Below are 25,969 nucleotides of genomic sequence, written 5' to 3' on the forward strand. Positions count from 1 at the left end.
TTGGTCTAGGTCTGGCCCTGCCTACAATATTAAATAAAGAGTTATATACCTAGTGTAATGACAGGTTTCAGAGTAGCAGCAGTGTTAGTCTGTATCCGTAAAAAGAACAGGAGTCCTTGTGGCACCTTAGAGACTCACAAATTTATTACAGCATAAGTTTTCGTGAGCTGCAGCTCACTTCATCAGATGCATTTAGTGGAAAATATGATGGGGAGATTTTATATACACAGAGAACATGAAACAATGGGTGTTACCATACACACTGAAACAAGAGTGATCAGGAAAGGTGAGCTATTACCAGCAGGATAGTGGGGCGGGCGGGGGGGAAATGGGGGGGAACCTTTTACAGTGAAAATCAAGGTGAATAACTTAGGCTTGAATAAAGACTGGGAGTGGATGACACTCATGAGAGGTGGGTGCTGACCCTGTTACACCTAGTTAGGAATGTGACTGTGTGCTGGTAAACGTTACTGCATTGGAGGCAATGCGTTCCATTCGTTGGGCAGGAAGTCCTCTGCATTAGTCAGCAGCACCCTAAGGAAGGACTAGTCTTAATGGAGTTCAAAGGGAATCCTGTCTCATCCATGACAGGCAAATGTCAGCTCCAACGGGGGAATACCCAAAAGAGTAGGGATGGACAGAGGGATCCTTAAGACTCCCAGATGGAAAGGGCGGTGGGGACGGACGGACGGACGGACCTTTTGTAGTGATAATCAAGGTGGGCCATTTCCAGCAGTTTACAAGAACCATAGGAGGGCAAATAAACAAGGGGAAATAGTTTTACTCTGTGTAATGACACATCCACTCCCAGTCTTTATTCAAGCCTAAGTTATTCACCTTGATTATCACTGCAAAAGGTTCCCCTTCCCTCCTCCCCCACCCGCCCCGCTCTCCTGCTGGTAACAGCTCACTTTTCCTGATCACTCTTGTTACAGTCCGTATGGTAACACCCATCTAGTCACACAGCCCAAATCTCCTTCGCACAGTAACATAGAGCGTGGACTTGATATGAAGCGCCAGCGGCAAGAAATTTTCAAGAACGAAAGAGACAGGAAGAAATAAACATTAAAGAATAAAATAGTCCTTTTTTATTAACGTAATTTTACTATTTTGTATACATCACTCAAATTATAACAATCCTTTGCAAGGGCAAATTGCAGGCTTATCTTGGAAAAAACACAATATTTTGAGGCAAATTAGTGGCAATTCCTCCCATAGTCACTTTACTCTAACAGAAGAGGTTTCTATTCCAAAGAAACTGTGTTAACCCTTTTCCGGGCTGAAAGCGAAAGGAACATGTATAATGGAAGAAGGAAGGTGTCGTGTACGGGCATAGCATAATATCCCTTTAAATAGTTTGTGAGCCTTATTGTTCCATTCCCCATGCGCTGGTTTTTTAGAAGTTGCCAGAATCCAACCAGAGCAGCAGTGTGTAGGTGGAGGAATGCCTGGCATGTTGCATATTTCCAATAAACACGGGTTTGGACCCCACTGTACACATGTGGTTCCTTCATATTACGTTTGTGCAAAACGAAAAAGATAAGATCAAAACTGGAATTATACCAGGCAAACTTTTTGGCCCGAGGGCCACATCTGGGAATAGACATTGTATGGTGAGCCATGAATACTTACAAAATTGGGGCTGGCGTGCAGGAGGGGGTGCAGGCTCTGGGGTGGGGCAGGGGATGAGGAGTTTGGGGTGCAGGAGGGTGCTCAGGGCGAGGATCGAGGGGTTTCGAGAAAGGGAGCAAGATCAGGACGGGGGCAGGGGGTTGGGGAGAGGCTCAGGAGGCGCAGGCTCCAAGCGGCGCTTACCTCAAGCAGTTCTTGGAAGCAGTGGCATGTCCTTTCTCCGGCTCCTACGCCGAGACATGGCCAGACGGTTCTGCACGCTGCCCCATCCGCAGGCACCGCCCCTGCAGCTCCCATTGGAGTGCGTAGGAGCCGGAGAGGGGCCATGGCGTGGCTTCGGGGAGCCGCAGACACAACACTAAGGCCAGGTCTACACGACAGGCTTATATCGGTATAATTATGTCGCTCAGGGTGTGAAAAATCCACACCCCTGAGCGACATAGTTATACCGACCTAACCTCTGGGTAGACAGCGCTGTGTCATCAGAGCTTCTCCCATCGACACAGCTAACGCCTCTCAGGGAGGTGGCTTAACTGTGCCGACGGGAGAAGCTGCCCCGTTGGAGTAGGAGCATCTTTCAGCTGAGCACTACAGCGGTCCTAAAATATATGAGGGGAACTTGGCAGAAAACAGCACTTATCTTGGGACAGCCTGGATCTGGTAGGGGTGGGGCCTGAGTGTCGCGGCAAAGTGTCCATCCTCTCGAGGCCTGGCCTGGCCCTCAGGGAGACGGATGGTGAAGTGCTGCAGGAGGCTGGTGAAGAAGAGGAAAAGCTCCATCCTGGCCAGTTGTTCCCCCAGGCAAACACGGCGACCTGCAAGCGTGGGAGTGAGAAAAGAGGGGAGGAGGAGGATACAACATCACATGTAAATGACTAGTCACTGAAGGAGTAAGACCCGTACTGCGCACCCACAGGTTGGAGTGAACAGAGAATCTGCCTCCATATGCAGCAGATGCTGAGTCTCCCTATTCCCAGACCCTGTGTGAACAGGAACAACTAGGAAATACTTCTCCAGACCGACCAATGTTCTGTTTAATCCGATTCCCTGTCTCTGATGGTGGCCAGGACCAGAAGCTTGGAAAGGGGAATTACTGCCTAGTCAGCCTGACTCAAAAGGGTCAGAGACACTCTAATGCACAGGGCTAAATCTGCAGCTGGTTAAATTGGCAAAACTCCTTCGATGTAAAAGGAGTTGTGGTAATTTACACCAGCTGACGATCTGTCCCATATGCTGTTCGTGGAATTCTTGCCTTCTAGAATCTAAATTGGCAAATAAATGCCTTTTGGATAGAGAAATCTGAGGTGGAAAAACATGCCCATGCTACCAGGCAGGAGATTCTGGTTCAAGTGCGATCTGGGGACATTGGTTTTCTGGACTCGAGGCAAATACAAGTGATGCATCTTCACCAATGACCCATCTCAGGCTAAACCACTGCAGCAAGCCTTTGCAGTACTCGTACCAACAGGATCACCTCACCGCCAGCCCGAAAGACTTCACTGGTCCCATATCTACTCCCGCAGCCACTGCAAAATCTTTCTCTTGTCATAAAGGTTCCTAATGACCAACACCCCCATCTTCCTCTTTGGACTGTTCCCTTTGAAGATAGTTAAATGAAACTTTGAGGTCTATGAGCTGATACCTGAAGTGAATGAGTTACGGGTCAGACCATGTTATGAGCTGGGTGAAACCTTGCGTGACACAGGACCACAAAGGGTTACACAACTAGCCAGCTAATTGACCCAGATTCAACCTTTAGAAACGTATTAGTAGATAAGGATTATTTTCTTGTGCATTTAGATCAGGGTGGACAAAGTTTTTGGCCCGAGGGCCACATCGGGATGTGAAACTGTATGGAGGGCCAGGTAGGGAAGGCTGTGCCCCCCAAACAGCCTGGCCCCTTCCCCCTATTCGCCCCCTCCCACTTCCCGCCCCCTAAATGTCCCCCTCAGAACCGCCGACCCATTCAACCCCCCCCGCTCCTTGTGCCCTGACTGCCCCTAGGACCCCCTCCACCCCAAACCACCCCCCCGGGATCCCACCCCCTATCCAAGCTCCCCCCGCCTGCTCACTGTCCCCTGACTTCCCCAACCTATCCACACCCCCGCTCCCTGACTGGCTCCCCAGGACTCCCACACCTATCCAACTTCCCCCTGTTCCCCGACCCCTGTCTGCCCCAGAACCTCCACCCCATCCAACCGCCCCCTGCTCCCTGTCCCCTGACTGCCCCCCGGGACCCTCTACCCAACCCCACCACGTGTGCTGCCACCCGCTTTCCATGACACTCAGAGCAGCAGGAGCTTGCAGCCCCACTGCCTACGTGGTGGCATCACTGCGTGGCTGGGGGAGTAGTGGGGGAGGGGCCGGGGACGAGCCTCCTGGGCCAGGAGCTCAGGGGCTGGGCAGGATGGTCCTGTGGACCGGATGTAGCCCGCGGGCCATAGTTTGCCCACCTCTGGTTTAGATACCTATTGTTAGAGGTTGACAATGTAACCAAAGGGCTCCTGTCTATCGCTGTCAGAGATCAAAAGGAGATGTTAACATTTAGATGAACTGTCAATGTAGTAATAGCACTGTCTTCATTTCTCTTTGAAGTATGTAGTAAACTTCCTGTAAATGGCAGGCAATGGGCAGTTGCCTTACATTAATCCATGCAGCTAATTAGCAAAGGTGCTTAGGAAATAGGAGGTTACTTCAAGACCACTACTGGTCACCCAAGGACTGCACGCTGTCAAGAGGCTGCTGGACAACTATAAAAAGAACTCTAGGGCCCTGAGCCTCTTATCTCAGATCTGCTTAACCTTCATCAGGGGAAGTTTGAGTCACAAGACTGAGGTCTCCAGCTCCATTCTGGATCACCCTGATCTTGAATATTGGACTTTGGACAAGAACCTGAAAAACTGATTCTGGAAAGGACTCTCTGAAATTCTAGAGCTCACCCACTCTACTATGAAACTGACCTAAGCACTTTGTTCATATCTGTATGTATAATGATCTTTTAACCAATACTCTCTCTCTTTTTTCTTTTTTAATAAATCTTAGTTTTGTTAATAAGAATGGGCTGTAAGTGTGTATTTGGGTAAGATCTGAGATATTCATTAACCTGATGGGCAATGTGTCCGATCCTTTGGGATTGGTAAACTTTTTACATGATGAACAAGATTTTCAGTAATCCTCATCATATCTGACTTGGGTATCTGGGTGGGAGCTCAAGGGTGGGTTGCTTTCAGGGAACTGTATTTTGGCTTCTGGGTAACCAGTAAGGTATTGTATTGTAGAAGCTGTTTTGTTACTGGCTTGGTGAATCTAAGTATTACAATAACCACCACTGTTGGGAATTGTCTGCCCCATTCTTTGCAGTCTGCCCTAATTGAGCAATGTCAGCATTCCCCCCCCCCCCGGTACCCCGGTCACACCTTGTTATGGGTTGACTCAAAACTTCATTCAAACTCATGTGTGAACATGCCTGTCACTTACGATAGTTGTAAGAAATACTTAAGGGGCCACACCTAATACAAGGCCGAATAGAATCCGCCCAGAAACTAGCATCAGGTGGGTAGGGAGTTCCACTTGGTATTGTGACCAGGATGAGGGGGAGTGGAAGGGGGTTGTGAGTCTGTGAGAGAACACACACAAACTGAGAAAAACAGAGAGAGGCAGAGACAAAAGCAAGAAGGACAAGCAGTAATAGCCTGTAAGCGCAGTGAGACCCTAGAGAAAACTTTTGGGTCTGTTGGCAAAAGAGGCTTTGGGCCATAAGCCAAGAAACTGCTCCTTTTGTTACTGGTTCCTCCTGAGTTCAGAGGAGCAGGACTTTGTACATTCCTTATAAATAAACAAGACTGCATCAAAGAAAATACCTGACTCCATCAATTTCTACTTCCAACTGGAATGTCCCCAGGGCCCTGAAATTTGAAGAACATAAGAACAGCCATTGTGGGTCAGACCAAAGGTCCATCTAGCCCAGTATCCTGTCTTCCAACAGTGGCCAATGCCAGGTGCCCCAGAGGGAATGAAAAGAAAAGGTAATCATCAAGTGATCCATTCCCTGGCACCCATTCCCAGCTTCTGGCAAACAGAGGCTAGGGATATCATCCTGGCTAATAGCCATTGATAGACCTAGCCTCCATGAATTTATCTAGTTCTTTTTAAAACCCTGTTATAGTCTTGGCTTCACAACATCCTCTGGCAAGGAGTTCCACAGCTTGGCTGTGCGTTGTGTGAATAAATACTTACTTTTGTTTGTTTTAAATCTGCTGCGTATTAATTTCATCTGGTGATCCCTAGTTTTTGTGTTATGAAAAGGAGTAAATAACACTTCCTTATTTGCTGTCTCCACACCAGTCATGATTTTATAGACCTCAATCATATCACCCCTTATGCTTCTCTTTTCCAAGCTGAAAAGTCCCAGCCTTATTAATCTCTCCTCATATGGAAGCCGTTCCATACCCCTCATCATTTTTGTTGATCTTTTCCAATTCCAATATCGCTTTTTTGAGATGGGGCGACCACATCTGCACGCAGTGGTCAAGATATGGGCACACCATGGATTTATATAGAGGCAATATGATATTTTCTGCCTTGTTATCTCTCTCTTTCTTAAGGATTCCCAACATTGTTTGCTTTTTCTGACTGCCACTGCACACTGCGTGGATGTTTTCAGAGAACTATCCACAATGACTCCAAGATCTTTCTTGAGTGGTAACAACTAATTTAGACCCCATCATTTTACATGGATAGTTGGGATTATGTTTTCCAATGTGCATTACTTTGCATTTATCAACATTGAATTTCATCTCCCATTTTGTTGCCCAGTCACCCAGTTCTGACAGATCCTTTTGTAGCTCTTCACAGTCTGCCTGGAACTTAACTCTCTTGGGTACTTCTGTATCATCTGCAAATTTTGCCACCTCACTGTTTACCCCTTTTTCCAGACCATTTATGAATATGGTGAATAGAACTCGTCCCCGTACAGACCCCTGGGGGGGCACCACTATTTACCTCTCTCCATTCTGAAAACTGACCATTTATTCCTACCCTTTGTTTCCTATCTTTTAACCAGTTACTAATCCATGAGAGCACCTTCCCTTTTATCCCATGACAGCCTTTGGTGAGGAACCTTGTCCACGTGCTTGTTGACCCCCTCAAAGACTTCTAGTAGCTTGGGGAGGTGTGACTTCCCTTTACAAAAACCATGTTGACTCTTCCCCAACAAATTATGTTCGTTTATGTGTCTGACAATTTTATTCTTTACTGTAGTTTCAAGTAGCCATTCAGCCGTTGGAAAGGGGCAACACTATTATCTAGTGTGGCTGTTGAGCAAATAGGAAAGGCAGAGGTGTTGTGCTTTGTGCTGCTAAGGTACAAATACTGAGCTAGCTAACAAAAGTCCATTCCTGAATTCTGTGAGGCTCTAGACCAGCAGGTCCCAATTTTTTTTCCGGAGTGACCCCGTTTTAATGAAGTATTTCTGTCCGGAATCCCAGACTACATGGAGGAGCCAAATGGTGTCCTCTGCACAGCACAATCTCAGACACACCGTAAGTGTGAGCTCACCCCTTGTGGAGAACGCCATTTTGCTCTACAAAATGGTGTCCCCCACCTGGTGTGACCTCCTACGTATGGTGCATGCGAGGTCATGCTGTACAGAGCAAAATGGCATCCTCTGCACACAAAGGATTGCCACGATCCCATGTGCTGATGGCACGGCCCCATTTGGGGTTGTGAGCTGCGCTTTGGAAACCGCTGCTCCAGAGAGAGTGAAAGGCAGGCACTGACAAAGGGTGCAAGGGAAACTCTGATTGCACTGCAGTTTGGCACAAATGGAAGTTGGCTGCTCAATTACCTGTTTACAGGCTAAAATAAAATCATAAAATGAGAAACAAAAGTGGCTTTTAACCAAGGATACGTCCACACTTCGGTAGGTGTAAGCTCCAGCTCAAGGAGACGTGCCTCCATTAACTCTGAGCTAGCTAGTGTGCTAAAAAGAGAAGTGTAGCCATGGGGGTACAAGCAGTGGGAGGGGCTAGCCACCTGAGTAGGTACCTACCATCTTGGACGGGATCATCCTCATTGCAGCCAGCCCCTCCCACTGCTCACGCTGCAGTGGCTACGCTCCTACATGCTATCACCGAGTTAGCGTGGGTATGTGTCCCCAACCTGGAACATACACCCCCAGTCTGAAGTGTAGATGTACCCACTGAGCCAATACCAGAGTATCCTGGAAATGCGTTAGAAGCTGCCTAACTAAGTTTGTGTCACATTTTTTTCTTTGATGGAACCTCAACCCCTCTCTGCCACTGAAACGGTTGGCTGCATTGAAACAAACCTAGAGAGCACCAACCAGTCACTGGGAAAGGTTCTGTGGAAAAGCTATAATCCTGCTCAGCGCATAGACCCTCCTGTCGAAGTCCTCATGGTTCACACTGCTGGGACTCCTGGGCTGCACTCGTACAAGCCTGGCAGAGGCAGTGACCCACTGGTTCAGGCTTCCCACTGCTGTTGATGTGGTGTCCAGAGGGGTTAGGACAGACCCTAAAGACCCTCCACCAGCCACAGCTGGCCTCCTTTGGTGTGTATCAGAGAATCAGTATTTCACTCTTCCCATCTCTCTGGTGAGTTGAGAGCATACGGGAAACTGGGAACATTCATCTCCCCTTTATCCCCGACTGATCCATGTACCCCATTGCAGTGGTCCCAAAGCCTCCAGTAACAAACACCTTCCTTTGATCAGGGTGCCTTGCAACAGATAAAGAAGCATGTGGGACACAGCAATTTTGATCATGCTTTAACAGAAAGCCTTAACTACAACCTCATCCTTTTCCCAATAACACACACCTCACCTGCGTGCACATTGTTTCTAAACAGATTCCTGGGCTTGTAATTAAGGTTTTCTGTTAGAGTGCAGAAGGGATTAATGTGTTGCATTCAGTATGTCCTTGTGTCTATTGGAGTATGAAGTAGTTTCTCTGGGGAGATGCAGCATGCTCCTGAAGAACAGGCCCAGCTCAGCACAGACTGCACTGATCTTCCCCTTGAGGAAGCTGCTCTCATGATGAGAGGGACATCTTGCTTTAGAGGAGACTCATTTTCCCATAACTATAGTGGGTCACATCTCATGCATTATGCCTCATTTCCACAGGGATGGCCTCTGCCAGCTGCTCCTCCCCTTGGATTTACCTGCAGAGAAAGGCAGGAAGGCCTCTCGCTTCACAAACTGCCCATCTGCATCCAGGAAGTGCTCCGGGTAGAACTGGTGCGGCTTCTCCCAAACCGTTTCATCCTTCAGCACCGAGGTCAAGTTAGTGATGACTGTCATCCCCTGATCCACCCCAGAGAAGGAACAGGGTACATAAGAATTGTCACACCAGAACAGGCCAGTCCCTCTGCATTCAATATCCCATCTCAAGCAGTGGCCATTGTAGGACGCTTCAGAGGAAGACACAGAACCCAGCTCAGGTACCTCATTGTATAATCTTATAGCACAGTGGAGTGGGACGCTTTCAAGGCCCCAGCCAGTGCACAGCATATGCTCTGAAGCCCTTGTCCATTGCATGCTAGCTAGACTAAGAGTATGCAAGGGGTGTTTTCATGGTCTAATGAGGTTCAGGAGATGAACTCCCCCAGTTGCTTCAAATATTTTCCCAAGTTAATTTTAGCTCTGGTAAGAGTGTGCTGACTGAGAGACTCCAAACCGCAATTCTCATTGTCTTCACAGAAAAAGCGAGATCTTTCCCCTCTCACATGCCTCAGGCCTGAGCTAGAGGAGCTTCCTCTAAGGGCGAAAGTGGAATTGAGTATTGTGTGGCTTTGGTCTCTCCAATGAGACTCTCACCAAAGAAGGCAGTAATTGCCTGTCATTGTCTCTTGTCCATTTGGAACTGGACTGAGATGCACAGTGGCCTCTGAACACCCTTCAGATAATAGTGTGTTAGTTGCTACTGTTCTGGATTTGAACTGCTGACCTAGCAGGTAGTTTCTATACAGTCAGTCAGCATTACCTTTCTCCACCTTCAAGCAGATGTACTGAATGTTAGAAGGTGCCCAAGACAAAATTACAGTCTCCCCTGTAAGGATTGAAATCCTTAGTAGTGTCTTAGCTCAATTCGTTGTTTTTTCAGATATCCAAAGACCTGTTCAAGATGGAGCTAACCACATAAACAAGGCTGTCTCTGAAGCCCAAGGCCTTTTAAAACTGCACATTTGATAACTCGCCAATGGTTGTGTGATTCAGGGCCTGGTGCTCCACCCCCCTCTGCATGGAACCTTGGGGAGATTCACATATGGAATGTCTGCAGCTGCAGGACATAAGTCTGCAAGGGGAGAGGAGGTCTGCATCCCCTGCCTGGCCATAGATACCTTTGGAATGAAGAAGCCTTGGAGCTCGGTGTCCCGGTATGTCATGTGAGGAATTCCAGCGGGAACGATATCCCCATAACGTTGAGTTTCATGGATCACAGCACTGGTATAAGGCATGTTCGCTTGGTCCTCCATCTGGGGTGACCTGTCCCTGCCAATCACCTTATCAATTTCCTCATGGACTTTACCTGGAAAAAGACACTTTACATCCTCCTCAATGCAACATAATGATGTACATCAACACCATAAAAATGGGGAACCTACGCATTTACCCTTAGGCTTTAAACCCTGTGGGGCAGGAATGGTCTGTCTATTTGTACAGCGCTGGGTTTATATTCGGTGAGTTTGTTAGCCACCTTCCTACCAATCACTGAGCAGTTTACAAGCGAGTCATCTCTAGGAAGTGGGTGCTTTAAGTGTCTGGGGCACTTCTTCAGGGGTCAGGAAAGATAACCAACAGTGAGGAGAGGGGGTGGACAAACCTCTGATTTCTCTCACTTTCATACAACCAGAAAGCCTCTTTGATACCCCAGACATGAACTGCTCTGCTTCCCGACTACTAATTCCTGACCTCACAATCAGGTCTTGTTTGTTGAAAGCACCTGAAAGCAAGAGTGCAAGGGAGGCAGGGTTTACCTGGTTGGGGGCAAGGGGGCAAAGCAAGCCCCATAGACAGTAGGAAAGAGAGAAATGCGGAATTAGGAGCTGAAGGAGAGCACACTCATCTTCGGTTACTCAGCCGAACTTACATAGTCATCCTCTGTTCTATAGGCCAATAAGCTCATTGGTCGAGACATCCCACCTTATCCATACTCTATTTGACCCACTTGTGCCTCTGGCATTAGCACATTCAAGCAGGTTAGCATTTATCCCTGCAGAGACCCTAAGAGAAGGAAAAGTTACCAAGTAGCTACAAGGGTCTCAAAGTGCACTTGTCATGAAGAAAAGTGGTGAGTGCTCCCTCTGACACTGAAATCTTGAACAGAGGCTTTCTCTCTCCTTTCTCCCTTCCCACAGGTCTTTGCTCTCCCCCTCAGAGAGTGCTCCACTGGAATTATTCCCCAATCACTGCTGTGACTGCTGCTACGGCAGCTTCATACCCCCAGAACACAAAGGTGACAGCAGATGCTAAGAAGTTCTCTGTGGAAGATGCAGGGTTGGGAGAACCGGTCACATCTCCACCAGTCCCCTTGCTTACACTGGATGTCAGGGCGGAGAAGCATGAACAGCAATGCCCAGCGCAGGGTGGTGGAAGTGGTCTCAGTGCCAGCAGTAAACAAGTCAACTGTTACCATAGGAAGGTTGTTGTCATTGAAACTGCTCCCCGCATGCTCTTTAGCCTGAAGAGAACAAAGGAGAGCAAGATTTGACCTAGATTTTTGTTGGGGAGAGACGAGCAGAATTGTAGATAGTAGTAATTTATATTCTCAGATTGAAAGGTTGAATTGTTTGCAGAGTGCAGCAAAACACATGCATATGACAACACATGCTGTAATGGCTCCTTGGTCACATACATTTCAAAGTAACAATTTGTTCCACACATCATAGACTTCATCAGGAATAAAGCTCGGGACCTTCTCCTAAAACGCAGGGTATGTCTACACAGGCAATATAAGCCCAGGGTTCGGGACACTTGACTCAGCTGACCCTGAGCTAGAGAACCATGGGCTTGAGCATCTACACTGGGGTAGTCAATAGGTAGACCGCAAGCCAAATCTGGACTGCTAGATGCTTTTGAACAGACCCTGAAATCTTTTTATATACTTATTATTATTGTTTTTTTTCTCTCTGCAGTCTGGATCTTGCCTATACCTTGACCAAGAAATGTGGACCCTGACAAAAATTTATTGACTACCCCTGCAGAAGTCTATGCTGATTATCAACCCTACGTTAAGAATTTTCGAGCCCAGGCGTGAACCTGGGGCTCTGGCATCCACACAGTAGCAGGCAGACCTGAGTCAAACCAACCATATCCCAGACTCCCTAGCACCCCCCCAGAGTGTGGCCGCTCTAGCCTTTGACTGTGGGGAAGCTTCATGCCCACCCTGCACGTTACAGGAAGCGAGACCAGCCTGCCAACACTGCCTGCCGAGCAACATGGAAGAGGCCCCTTTTCAAGAACTTTTCTTGCTTGCGCTGTCACGCCTGGGTCAGGAATTGGGCAGAGTTTCCGTGAGGCGCTGGTGGACATTTCAGCGGCATTTTCTGACCCACCAAAGTCCAGGGGTGCCGAAACAATGTTTATAGTGGGGGTGCTGATGCTGGAAACCATGTATTTGGTCTGTGTTATTACTGCTTCAAGCCAGGGGGTGCGGCAGCACCCCCAGTTCCAGCACCATTGCCAAAGGCACCTGAAAGAGTTTATGAAGATGGAGGAGGAGTACCCAGGCATGGCAGACTCCCAATGGCTGATGCTGCTCAGTACACTCAGCATACATGCTGGAAACTCTGCCCACAGTCTCTTGCCACCAGAGTTAAAGGAGGGTCTCCAGTCAGTCTTAGAGATTTGTGCCTCTGCAACCTCAAGAGGTCAGTGTGATCACTCTCACTTGATCAGGTCAGAAATTCCATGTAGTAGCGAGCAGGGTGCAGCCAACATGCTAGCCAACAAATTAACATCAGGATTCCAAAAGTTCACATACGTACTGGGAATAACAATCTGACAGGCCCTATTCCTGCCCTGGTAGCTTCTATGAGAACAGGACCTCAGTGCTACCTACTGAACCAACAGTCTCATTTTCTACAAGACAGGTCTCCCCACCAAGTACTCTTCAGGGCCACCGTGCTTAGCATACGAGATATGACAGGATCACAGCAGGAAGTAGTCTGGCTATCTTTTGTAATGCTGTGGATTTTATGTGTCTGTTTTCTAAGGGTTTCTTATCTCAATTTTTCTCAGACCAATTCTGTAAATTTGGACTTAGACTTCACATGGGCAATCACTAATATGCTATTTAAGAGCCAATTACAATGTAATTTGCTTTGTTTACAACTCAGAAGAAGAAGCTGACATTTAGAAATTTCGCACAAAATGAAAGTTTTTTAAAAACGGTTTCACGTTAATCAAAATTTAAAAAATACTATAAAAATAAAAATAATATAAAAAGAAAACAAACAATAAAATAAAATAAATAAAAGTGAAATGAAGTAATTTCTAAATGAAAAATTGAAATGTGCTGTGACAAAGTTCCTCCTCTACCTTGGTGGGTCTTGCGCTTATTGGCGGATTTGCTCACCTTGGAGCTTCACGGCAGCCCTCAGCTTGGCCGTTTTCGTGAACCCACAGTCCAGGTCAACTCCTCCTGTGTCTGACCAGGAGTTGGGAGGTTTGGGGGGAACCCAGGCCCGCCCTCGACTCCGGGTTCCAGCCCAGGGCCCTGTGGAATGCAGCTGTCTAGAGTGCGTCCTGGAACAGCTGTGCGACAGCTACAACTCCCTGGGCTACTTCCCCATGGCCTTCTCCCAACACTTTCTTTATTTCCACCATAGGATCTTCCTCCTGGTGTCTGATAATGCTTGTACTCCTCAGTCCTCCAACAGTCCGCGTTCTCACACTCAGCTCCTAGTGCCTCTTGCTCCCAGCTCCTCACATGGGCACCACAAACTGAAGTGAGCTCCTTTTTAAACCCAGGTGTCCTCATTAGCCTGCCTTAATTGATTCTAGCAGCTTCTTGATTGGCTGCAGGTGTTCAAATCAGCCTGTCTGTCTTAATTGTCTCCAGACGGTTCCTGATTGTTCTGGAACTTTCCTTGTTACCTTACCCAGGGAAAAGGGACCTACTTAACCTGGGGCTATATATCTGCTTTCTATTACTCTCCTGTAGCCATTTGACCCGACCCTGTTGCAGTGCTGTTCTGACAACCTCAAAACGGAATGTTTCAAGCCTATCAAAATGTTTCATTTTCATTTTTCTCTAAATGAAATTTTGTCAAAAGTAACACGTTTCCTTGTTTCATTCTATTCTTCAGCTGATTTCTGAGCGTGAACTCATTAAACTCACTAGATAAGTGAAAACCAGAAGAAATAGAATAGCGAGCTGTTCATAGCAGTTCTATTAGCAATAGGATTTTACTTGTAAACTTGACAACAAGGGAAGCTAACAGGGAGTGTTCCCATCACTAATACATTCACAGAGCCAAAGAGATCTACACCTGCCCCTCTCCTCCTACCTTCTCTATCTCTTGTAGAAAAGCATCAGTGAAGTCTCTCTTTTGGGTAGGATTCCAGGTCATCCTGTGCTCCTTCAGAAGCTCATTTGTGAAGTCCAGGATCTCCTTTTGGGATCGGAAGATGCTCTGTGTCACTCCAGGGATGCGCAGCAGCCAAGGTACTACGACAAGGAGCTAAGATAACAGAGAGTGAGAGAGAGAGAGAGAACCACACCCTATGGCTCCCAGAAAAGAATCACTAAAATACAATCTTACTGATCAATCAATTGGCAGCTTCTTACTGACCAAGTCATACATGCTGAGTTACCTGGGGCAGGAATCCAGCTTCTTCATTCAAGGCCTGATCAATCAAATGCAACAACCTCTGAAATTTCTTATTGTCATAGTCAAAGCGCTCACCATAGATGAGGGAGCAGATCACGTTGCTAACTGCGTTGTTTATAAGAAAATGTGGATCAAAAGGACGGCCTGAAAAACATACAGGACCAACCAAAGACATTAGGAGGCACAGCATCATTGCAGCCTGCCCCTCACTGCATGGAACATACTGAGCAAGAACCGCTAACATTTCAAGACTGCTTATGGAACAACCAGTTGAAAGTCCATGCTCATGTAAGCTGGGGAAGTTAAAGATGTCTCACAGACTAACAGGGTTGGGCCTGCTCAATACTTGGAAGAGAGACCACCATGGAAAACTTAAGAATTGCAGGTTTCTGCTGCGGATTCAGTCAGTGGTACTGTCAGGATAAGGCTTTTGTCTGCAACCATATTAGGAGAGCCGCAGCCATTAGCTGAGAAGTAGGAAGTCACATCCTCACATTCCATCTAAAATACATTAAAACAATGTAATATCGGGCTGTTAAGAAGGCGATCCTGTCCTAATGGCACCCACTATCACCAGATAAAGAAACAGATCTTAAGAAGGTTAAAGAAAACTTAGTTTGATAGCATTCTCTCTGGCATGAAATCACTTATCAATAGTTCTGGTTGTGAAATCCTCATTTCTTTATTGTTTAATCTTTATGATCCCCACTTTTTGTCTGTTACATAATTAATTTTGCTAGGTCTAAATTAGTTAAGGTGGCGGAATCCAGACGAGACTGCCCTTGCATGGCCAACAGGGAAAGTCCGCCTGCCTGACCAGGATTGGTGAGCACGGCATTGTACGCTTACCATGTGTATTCTGCTTGGTAATTGTTAATAAATAGAGGTTATTACTGTGTAAGGCTCTTTCACTGGTAAAAGGTCTTGCAAACCCCCAAACGGTATGCCCTGAGCCCTAGGATTGGGGTAAGGGTGGGTGTCTAAATTAAGAGGGTTACGCCTTCAGCCTTAAGAACTGGGTCAAGTGGGTGCCCCCAGAATGTGCAAGTAACAGAGAATTGTGTGCAGGTAACAGTACTCATCTCCTTGCCTCAGGACTGAACCCGGGCCGCCTGTGTACAGACAGATGTTACTGTGCTGCTACAGACATTTTTAAGTTGAGGCATAAAAGTGACGTCCTTAAAGACGTCATGGCATGTTTTGGAAGCGTCTTAGTGTTGATGCCTTCACCAGATTCCAGTTGAGGTAATTACATTCTACCAACCTAAAATTCCTCTTGCACATTCAATTGGAGGTGTCGGGGTTTTGTTTTTCTTTTTACTTCCCATCACAAACTGTCATGTTAAAACAGCTGTCAGGTTCGACCCCACAGGTGGCTTCATGATAGTGCTGGATGAATGATCACTATGTGTCTGGTCTCCAAAGCACTTTAGTATCCTTCTGGCTATCAGGGATTATGTAGAAATGTGAGATACTGTGTTATTATTCCTTCCTTCATAATCAGTCATATTACCCTTTCATTTCCTTATCTATGGAAGTTACACGGCTCCCCTGCCCCATCTCCCTGGATGCCACAAACCTTTTTCAGAACTGATTGCAGAGCATAGAAATCCAGCTTCCTCGGTCACACGGTGCTCCAAGGATTTCTTTCCCATCCCAAAGTTCCTCAAGGTGGAGAGTGCAAATCTCCTTTGCTCCTTCCACGCATGACCATATCTTGCAAGCACCACCCCTGGAAAATATTAACAAACAAGAGACATAATAACCTCTGGGAAGCACCATACAAAATTCACTGGACAGCAACAAAATAGGGCTGGAGGGACTGGCTTCTGAGAAAGGATAAAAGGAACCAAGTATAGCTTGGCCAAAATGGCAACTAATGGGAGCTATTATTGCAGCCTTCATAGGTGTAGGTGGTTAGTGCAGAAGGAGAGGGATTATTCAGGGAGGTCCAAGGTATCGATAGGAGTAAGGGGATGAAATTCAGGACCAGATCCACAGCTCGTATAACCGGATGCAATCAATGGAGCTAAGCCATGCTATACCCTCAGGGTGTGAGGCTCACGCTGGATGTCAGAAAACATTTCCCAATGATTAGATCGACTAAACTACTCAATAGTCTCTCAAAGGAATTCATGGATTCCCCACCACAAGTCATTTAAAATTGGACTGGAGAAAGCACTGGAGAACATACTATAGGGCGCATTCCTGCATTGGCCAGAGTATGGGCCAGGGTGAGCTGAGAACATAGGCGGTGTGTAACGGAGACTGGAGGAGGCTAAGCCTCCCCAAACTTCTGCGAATAATCCCCACCATGGCCCCAGGCCAGCGGGAGGACTCAGAGCTCCTCCAGCCACCCAGGGCTCGGGGTGGCTCAGGCCGGTGGTGGCTTGGGCAGGGCTTCTCCAGCTGCAGTAGAGAGCTCAGGGCAGGGAACTAGCCTCCCCAAATGGGGGGTTCACATACTGCCCATGGTTGATCAGATGTGACTCTGTAGATATTTGTCCAGCTCTAATCTTTCTAATGAAAGTGCTCTGGGATAACCCGAGAGGATTCCAGCCCAACAAGCCTCCCTTTTAGGTTGCTTTTCTTTCTACCCTCCCCCACTTTCACTCTTGGGTCCTGGAGGTTCCTTGGAAGGAGGTTATTTTTTTTTACAAGCCGAGGAAGGTGCATACATATGGTGAGGGGTAGGACTCCGCCAGTTCTGACAGTGGCAGCCAATCGGTATTGATCGGCATGTACATCCCACTGAGCATTTCAGAACGGCCCTGTCTTAGTAGTTGTTGCAGCGCTGAAGTTGGGAAGGAGAGTCCCCAGTTCCATCTCGCCTGACTTCCTCCTCGCGAGAGGGAGCGTCAGGGGCAGACTCCAGCTCACTCGCTAAGTCCCCTTCAACCTCTCCAGGAGCTCAAATGATAAAGCCAGTCCCCCTGCAATGCTGCCAGAGAACTATGTTAGTTTCCAAGGTACTTGCCTTCAGAGTTCTCTCCATAACCCAAGTGTTCATATATAGGAAAGTATGGTCGGTCAGCAAAGTCCTCTGATTTCTGGACCAATGCTTCCTTTACTGCTTTGAATCCATTCACTACTATCAGATTAGTCCAGCAGTTCTGAAGACTAAAGACATTTCCATATTTTTTACTCAGCTGCCAAGAAAAGAAAAGGGGAAAATATCTCATTGGAAGCCAGATGGGGTCTTTAACAACTACCAGAGGTCAGGACCTCTTTTGGTGTCTTCAAGGATAACAGACCCAAGCGTACATTGTTCCTGGTGTGGCACTGGTTTAACCACTGACACAGACAGCCTTCTACAACGCTTCCTGCAGCACATGGCTTTGCCTAGGCGATATCCCATTCAAGTACTCACCAGGCCCAACCTTGCTTCGGTTATGAAATCTGATATTACCACAGAGGGTACAGCAGTGCTGCCTACAGATACACACAAAATAAAAATTACTGACATAAGGGATTGGGGGTGGGGGAGGGCGTTTCCTGTGATGCTGGCAAACGAGGTGCCAGCACTTGCCCAGGCTGCAGGCACTAGCTAAGAACTAACAAACTCATAGCTGGAGACCAGACCAGGTCACCTGTATGTTAGTTTGCTCAAAGTAGGTATTAAAACAAAGTCACAGGAAAATTGTCCAACTCTTTGGCTGTCTGAACTCTGACAGGGCTAGAGATCCCCAGGGCTGCCTGCTGGGTCTGCCCCAAAAGACACTTTGAATAGACACATCACTGCGACTTGGTCACTCTTAGGATTTAGATGGTAACTCATCTGTGAGTATGTTTGCTTGCTTGAACCTGCAATTAACTTTGTAATTTCTTTTTCCTAGTTAACAAACCTTTAGATCATTTATTACAGGATTGGCTACAGGTGTTGTCTTTGGTGTAAGATCTAGGGTACCAACTGATCTGGCGTAAGTGACTGGTCTCTTGGGAGCAGGAATAAGCTGAATGTGGGGTGATTTTTTTTGGTGACCATTTATCAGTGAGTTCAGTTTGTCTGGGTGGCAAGATAGACTGGAGAGTCTAAGGGGACTTTCTGTGACTCCATGGTAAGACTGTTACAATGATCCAGGAGCAGGGGTGCCGGAACAGAGGGGGCCAGGGGCTCTCAACAGTGGCCAGGCTCCCTGGGTGGCTCTTACCACAGCCAGGCTTGGGCTTCCAGGCTGGCTGGGGGGTAGGGCCTCAGGGGAAAGAGAAGGAGCAAGGGGTGGGGCCACAGAGAGGGCAGAGCCTGGGGGGAAGAAGAGAGGAAAGATGGGTCACAGAGGGGGCAGAGCCCCATGCCCTCCCACACACTTCTACCGAGGTTCCAGCACTCCTGTCCAGGAGGCAGAGGTGAAAGTAAGCCGGTCCGGTGTACCGGCAAGAGTCAGTACGCTGTGCCGGACCGGACCGGCTTCCCTGGCAGTGCTTTAAAGGGCCCGGTCCTCCGGCCACTGCGGGGAGCCCTGGACCCTTTTAAGCGGCACCGGAGCTCTGGCAGCGGGAGCACTCTCACTCATGAGCCACTCCCGAAAGCGTGACCGTTTCTTTGCCCCATCTCTTAACCTATGTGGGTGGTGCATTACCCCAAATACATTCGCCAGGAGAAGGCTTAATGTAACTATGATGGTATCCTAGCCAATGCTGTTCTGAGCATTACAGCAGATGGCAATGACACTCAGATAAAGGGAAATGTTAGGGCGTTGACTAGTGCCCTAATGCAGCTCTGATTCAACTATTTTGGTAGGGGAAGAAATCACATCCCTGACTGAAATCATTAACTCGATACAAAAACTGTGTGTAGACCAGACATGCCTAGAAAGGGGATGCATAAAAGTCCTGCCCTTTTTCCACACTCAAGGGAAACCTGAGGAGGGGGCACCTATGGAATTGCAGGTGTTCAGCTCGTGCCCAGCAACTTTCAGGTCTTCGACCAAAGCAAACCAGGTAAACTTCATTGAGAATGTCATGCTTCTAAGTTCTTGGCTGCAAATCTGAGTTTTGTAATTACGAACCTTGATCCTTTCCCGCAGCCAACAATTGTGTGGTGCAACGCAGGAGAGGGTAGTACAAAGTTCTTTAAGATACCTCTGGACTCTCTTGGTCATGTGTGCCAGGCCAGTCCCATTCCCCTGCAGTAATTTAGATTAGCCTGAAGGCCTTTCTAAATTGTGGCAGTTTTCAAGAACCATGAGAGGCAATTTCAGCAGCTGGGATTCTGCAGGGTACTGAAAACTGTGGCCCATGCCCCTGGGCTACAGGAAAGCATCCCATAGGAATTGCTTTTGGATTATCCCTCTGTCCTGGCTGAATGCACTGTGGCTGGCTAGACTAGCTTTGAGGCTACTTTGCACCACTCCGCCAGCACAGAGTGTGCCTGATGTGAGCGAGGACCAGGGCCACTGTACCCTGGTGACAGACAGACATTGCAGAGCACAAAGCAGAACAGTTTAAAACAATCATCAAATAGTTTAGGCTCAAAATTTAACCTATTTTCAGCTTTTTGTGGGATTTCTTGAGGATTGTCCACTCATGCAAGAGAAAATGCCTTTCTGGGCCAAGAATTTAGGGAGAGAAAAACCACAAGTACTTGTTTTTTGTGTACATGAAAAACACAAAGCACAACATATTGTGTTCCTGCTTTTCTACAGTAACTTTCCTCAAAGCCACATGGGCATCAGCCAACGAGATTAGGCCATGAGCTGGATGGGTTGATTCATGAGGAAAGATAAAATGAGGTAAATATATAGACTGGTCAAATATCTAAGGAAGGGGACTATGATTGATGCCTGCAAGTATCTGAAAGGTGCAAATGGAAAGGACAGAGGGAAATTGTTTCAGGTTGGTTGAAGGAGTAATGCAATGAGACTAAATAATGGAAAATTGACTCTGGACAGCAAGAAACACAACCTCAGCGAGAGGTGTATTAGACTGGGGAAGTGTCCTAGCAGAAGTGATGAAAGCCTCATTGCTGGTTATTAAAAAGGGATAAAGCCCTCAGGGGCATTCCACGAGAAGGGAGAGGGGTAGATAAGAATAGGCCATTTCTACCTTTAATTTCTAAGATTCTGTAAGTAAAAGGACAGAAAAGGGAATAATACGTTGTTACTAAAAATGTGGAGTTAAAACAGCTGCAGGTCAGAAGTGTTGTTGCTAGCATTGTCATAATCCGATTTGATCTGGAAACTCAAACGCTCTTTCTACCGCATGGTGAAAACAAGACCCAGACCCGGTTTCCATGGTACCAGCCTAGAAATGGGGCCTCTGGAGTTTGGCAACTACAATCACAAACCATAATATGATTTAGTTGCCGCACGCTACATCAACAGTTTCTTTGGAAACAGGACAAAGCATTCACTTGCAAGAACTAACCCCACAGAAGTTGTGTGTGCTCTTGTTAGTGCAGACACAGCCAGCAAGCACATGCTAAAGTTGGCTAGCTGGAGATTACAGTTTTGTTGGCTTTTGCTGAGACGCTCAATCATCTCTGGTGACTTACAAGGAAGCTGTCGTGCCTGCCTCCACGTCCCCAAAGCAGAGAAACTTTGGAATGAACGGAGGGAGCTGAGCAGAGACAAATGCATTTTCATATACGATAAAGCTTTCGCTAGCCCTTTTCATCCCAGAGGATACGGATGGTACATAAAGGGACCACTTCACCCACCACTGAGTGCACCCACCTCTGAGGGGGAATGCAGCAGCTGTTTAACAGTGCTAATATTGTGCAACAGCCCAGCACGCTACAATGTCTCCAACTGAAATTACAGGGAGAAGGTAAAGAGTCGGGGGGGGGGGTGTCCCGGGGGGGTGCGCAGTGGGGGTCACACTCCTCCAGCGCTATCACAACCTTTGCAGAGAACTGGGCTGGACTCCGGAGTGGAATGCTGCCCTCTGGGGTCCGGAGCCAGAGCAAGGCCGAAGCAGAGAAGCAGAGAGCCTTAGGGCCCCCCGCCCCGAGGGGCACTGACGGCTCCTGCCTTGGAAAAGCCCCGGGCCGGTCAAATAACCAGTCCAGCCCGCACCAGCTGCATTAACGAACCACCAGCCCCGCTCCCCAGCACGCTGGGCTCTCCAGCCCCTCTGGCATTGACCTGGGTAAAGGAGACGTGCGGGTTGTGGAAGTCGATCTGCAGCATGGTCCCAAGGAAGGGCAGAGAGCTCGGCCCTGGTGGGTAGCGACTCCAGCGCTTCCTGCGCTTCAGGAAATCAAACAGCAGAGCGAAGACTGTGAGGGCTATGCCCAGGGCTGGGAGGTTGTTCCCGCAGGATCGAAGCTGGGACCAGAGCCACAGGAGCAGCTCCATGATCTCTCTTTGCTCTCCTCCCCGTGCCTTCACCTCTCCCCCCGGCCTCTTTTTCCTGCTCCTGTTCTCTCACTCTTTGCTGTTTCTGCCTCCCCAGTTTCCTCCGCCCATTCTCCTTCTCTCGCTCTCGGTTTATTGCTCAGACACCCGCCCCTCTCTTGCTACTGTCACAGCTTGGAGCTGCCTGGCCAGAATTGCTCTGTAGCCCCTCCTCTGCCCAGACCATACAAACTGCAGGGGAGTGGTCGTGAAGGGTGGCCCAACCTCTGTAAAAGGGAAAGGGCATAGCTCCATTTCCAGCATCTGCAGTGTGTAACATGAGGGAGAGAGGAGCCCCTGGAGCCTGTGGGAGCTGTCAGGCTGGGTCCACATGCAAGGATGAGTCTCTCCTAGGGCTCGAATTGCCCCTTGTATTCAGAAGTAGCAATCCTTACCTAGCGTGACCAGATGTCCCCCATTTTATAGGGACAGTCCTGCTAGTCAGGACTTTTTCTTATATCGGCGCCTATTACTGTTCCCCCTCCCCATCTGGATTTTTCACACTTGCTGTCTGGTCACCCTGCCATCAGGGTTTCTCCTCACGTGGTTGATTAGTAACCAGTTTTTGCTGAGCACTGGAGAGCCCTGAGCAGCATATGCTGCTTCTGCTCAGGGACTTCTCCACAAAGAATGTCATGGTTTTGACGCTTCGATAGCTTTCTGCAAACTTTGTGATTTTCCTGCCTGTTAAAGGGGGAGGGGGGATTTCAAGGAGATGCCCAAATGGACAGCAAGAAAACAAGCCATAGACACGGTTTTGTAAAACACACTGTTGGAGGGCCTTCCCTTCACCCTCCCACTTCCCTGGTTCTTGTCAGGCAGACAGCAAGCAGCAAAAGACCAGAAGTCCAAAGTGCAGACAATGCGATGTTTATTGGGGTTAATTTCCAAACAAGCATATTCCGAAGCCTTTCACACCAATTGGGCGTATCTCTGTATGCTGATAGAGTTTGTTCCCGTGTTCCCTTCCTGGATCTGATGCCTCAGAGCCTTTACCCCGTGCCCCCTTCCTGGCTCTGACGCCGCAGAGCCTTGCCTTGCCTGGTTTGGAATGTGAGGATGTGGCCATACACTTCCCAGCATATGGCTGGCTGCCCCTGCTGCTTAGTCAAAGGCCTTAGCCTAAGAACAAGGCCTCAGACTTTCTTAGTGAGAGAAGGCCCATACACAGGCGGACTGTGATTTTGATTCTTTGTTTTATACCTCTATAACTAGCTAAGTGATAAAAATACACCGAAGTTCTTAAAGTATAGGCCTTTACAGGCAGGATCGCATAGCTATATTCTAACACACACACCAGAATGTCCAAGTCTTATCAGTTCATTACATTTGTGAATTAAACAATTAGGTGCCAACATGATGTACAGCATAGAACTGTTTACACTGGAGACTGAGGATCTGATCCAATCAAGCATTTAAGCATGTGTGACTATGGGACTACTCATGGTCTTCACATTAGGCATGTGCTAAATCCTTTGCAGGACTAGGGCCTCACTTAGCACATTATGGGCCATATTCTCCTCTTACGCACGCCAGTGTACATCAGGAATAAGCCCACGGATGAGCTATTTGATGATGGTAAAGCTGATGCAAGTATTGAATCTGGCCCTCAGTGTGCTCTACATGTTCATTTTTGCATCATTTTAATTACTGCATTTTTTAAATTTTTGCTCTAAATTTCTAAATTGGCCCGTAATGTTCAGATTTTAACACTGATTAAAACAAATATACAAGGCCCAGCTCTCAGGATATGGCACCCCTATTTTATGACACACCATGGGTGATGTGTAAGAGTGGAGCAGGCGAAGGTGCCATAGGACCATCTTCCTAGGGGTACAGCCTAAGTTGTGGCTCCTATGCCATCCCTCCATCCTTGCTGCCACTGCCAAGGCCAGAATCCGACATGAGGCACAAAGCCTGGCAAACCAGATCACTGACTTCAAATTTCTGGTCTCAGTTTTGGTTTGGCATGATACCCTGTTCCAAGTGAACGTTGTAAGCAAGGCATTACAAACTCATTCGATGGACATCGTAACCACGAGGAGCTACCTTGATTTCATTGTGGCCTACAGAGACAACAGATTTGAAGATGCCATCACTGCTGCTAAAGCAATAGCGGAAAACTTAGGAGCTGAGCCTGTCTTCAAAGAATCTCGTATTCACTGGAAGAAGAGACAGTTTGGTTTTGAGGCCAGAGATGACGTGATGGGAAACTCAGAAGAAAAATTCAAGGTGGAGTTTTTTTTCCCTCACTCGTTGACACTGCTTGAGTGTTCACTGAAGAAAGGTTTGGACAAATGAAGCATCATGAAAAGACCTGGGGGGTTTGTATGACCTTAGTAAGCTGCCAGCAGACAGAAAAACACTCTTGAACAATTGTACGGACCTTCACCAGACAGACACATGAAAGATGTTTGGATGTCTCGATGTCAAACTGGACAACATCCATCACATTATGCCATGCTGGAAGCACTCTCCACTCCAAGTTCTCCAATTCATTCCTGATGCAGAGCTGAAGGACACTTTTCCTCATGTGTGGATAGCTTTGAGGATTCTGATCATGCTGCCAGTCACAGATGCAAGTGGTGAGCGCAGCTTTTTGAAGCTCAGACTCATTATAACTTATCTGTGATGGACGGTGGCTGACCAGAGACTGACACCACTTGATATTTTATCGCTTGAAAATACTATTGTCCAGTCTCTGGATCTCTCGGACACTGGGCTTCAGTTCACGAGGGCAAAGGCGAGAAAAGCAACCTTTCAAACTAAAGGACGAGGGTTAACGGTCTAAGGCTGTCACCTGCTGTAACCCTATTTAATACTGCCCCGCCCAGTGTTGGTGCACAGTTCAATTTCCTGATGTTAGTACATTTCAGTTATTCTTAAAATTAAAAGGTTTCTGTAAACTTAGAGGAAACCATTTTTATTTGCTTACATATGGCATGAATAAATACAGATTTAGAGATCCTAGTGTGCAAATTTAGCATCTTATATGATAGGGATAAATCATGCATGCAAATCGTGCATCCAAGTTGTGAAATGGGCTACAAATGCAATAAAAAAATAAGGTATTCAAAAATTTAACAAATGGAGGTGGGGGGGAGCACCAAAGATGCTCCTCGCCTGGGGCACTATTTGTTTAGGGCCAGCCCTGCCAAGGAGGACAGTAAGTATTGTTTATATAGCAGTTGGTTATGGTAAGAGGATAAGGAAGTTTGCTACTTGCCTAAAGGGCTGCCTTACTCTTCTTATTCTAGGAAGCAAACTTAGAATTAAGTAAGTAGAACAATTGTGTTTGTGTGAATATACATATTATTGAGCCACAAGGCATGGCCCTGTGCCCTGACTGGTAGCGCACCAGTCAGATCCAGCCCAGCCCTGCAGGGAGAAGATAGAGCTGCCAGAGGTAACCCAGACTGAATCTGTGGGTTGGATTTCATTCCAATTTCCTGTAACTGTACAGAAATCGGTGGGCTTGAGACTGGGAAAACACCATTAAGGAGGAATCACAGACAGGAGGCCAAATGTCTTTGTGAGGCGTATTACATAATAGGACCAAAGCCAGCACGTGAGCCTGACAGCTTCAGTAATCGTCTCGGTTTTTTTCCTTTCTGATTTGAAGGTGTGTCTGTGCTCAGTAGTGTGGCTGCTGAAACTATTCATTATGTAGGACAACAAAATGTTTTACTGAATTGTCAATATAGTACCCAGGGTGAGCCTATGTAAATCTGAAGGTCTCCAGTTATCAGAAGTCCTGTGTTATATTCTTCATTTTAAAGGAAAACAACAAATTTCCCAGTAGTGATATTAGTTATTCCAGGGAGGGTGCATTGTAACTGCTGTGCAATAACAGTTTATCTTTGGAGTGTTATTCGTTAAAAAGGCATTTGAAATTATTAATTGTGTGTGCGCATCACTGTCTTATGGTAAAGACTAGTCCTGCATTCCTAACAGAAAGAAAATGAATCCTACTATAATTTCTCATTTAGTATTTAGATCGGGGTGGGCAAACTTTTTGGCCCAAGGGCCACATCTCAGTGGCGAAATTGCATGCAGGGCCATGAACATAGGGCTGGGGCAGGGGGTTGGGGTGCGGGAGGGAGTGCAAGGTGTGGGAGGGGGTGCGGTGTGCAGGAAGGGGCTCAGGG

The 25,969-nt window shown here is 47.3% G+C and overlaps 1 protein-coding gene across 1 annotated transcript; it reads right to left on the bottom strand.

The window, feature by feature from the left end:
• Positions 1-2,069: 2,069 nt before the first annotated feature.
• LOC144259390 (cytochrome P450 2D14-like) lies at positions 2,070-21,803 on the bottom strand. Its single transcript, XM_077807604.1, has 9 exons — positions 21,570-21,803; positions 17,462-17,633; positions 16,064-16,216; positions 14,468-14,628; positions 14,161-14,334; positions 11,189-11,330; positions 9,991-10,178; positions 8,812-8,953; positions 2,070-2,447 (listed from the first exon to the last, which is right to left on the bottom strand). The coding sequence occupies exons 1-9, from the start codon at positions 21,780-21,782 to the stop codon at positions 2,269-2,271; spliced, it is 1,524 nt and encodes a 507-aa protein (XP_077663730.1). The 5' UTR covers positions 21,783-21,803; the 3' UTR covers positions 2,070-2,268.
• Between the last annotated feature and the right edge of the window lie 4,166 nt (positions 21,804-25,969).

This window comes from Eretmochelys imbricata, chromosome 1 (genome assembly GCF_965152235.1).
Source record: "Eretmochelys imbricata isolate rEreImb1 chromosome 1, rEreImb1.hap1, whole genome shotgun sequence".
Lineage (NCBI taxonomy): Eukaryota > Metazoa > Chordata > Testudines > Cheloniidae > Eretmochelys > Eretmochelys imbricata.

Excerpts from the sequence above, each read along its gene's own strand:
- LOC144259390 (XM_077807604.1), bottom strand. The coding sequence starts at position 21,782 with ATGGAGCTGCTCCTGTGGCTCTGGTCCCAGCTTCGATCCTGCGGGAAC. Across the intron at positions 16,217-17,461 it reads TTATGGAGAGAACTCTGAAG|GGGTGGTGCTTGCAAGATAT; the intron begins GCAAGTACCTTG and ends AATATTTTCCAG. Across the intron at positions 14,629-16,063 it reads TGCAATCAGTTCTGAAAAAG|GCCGTCCTTTTGATCCACAT; the intron begins GTTTGTGGCATC and ends TATGTTTTTCAG.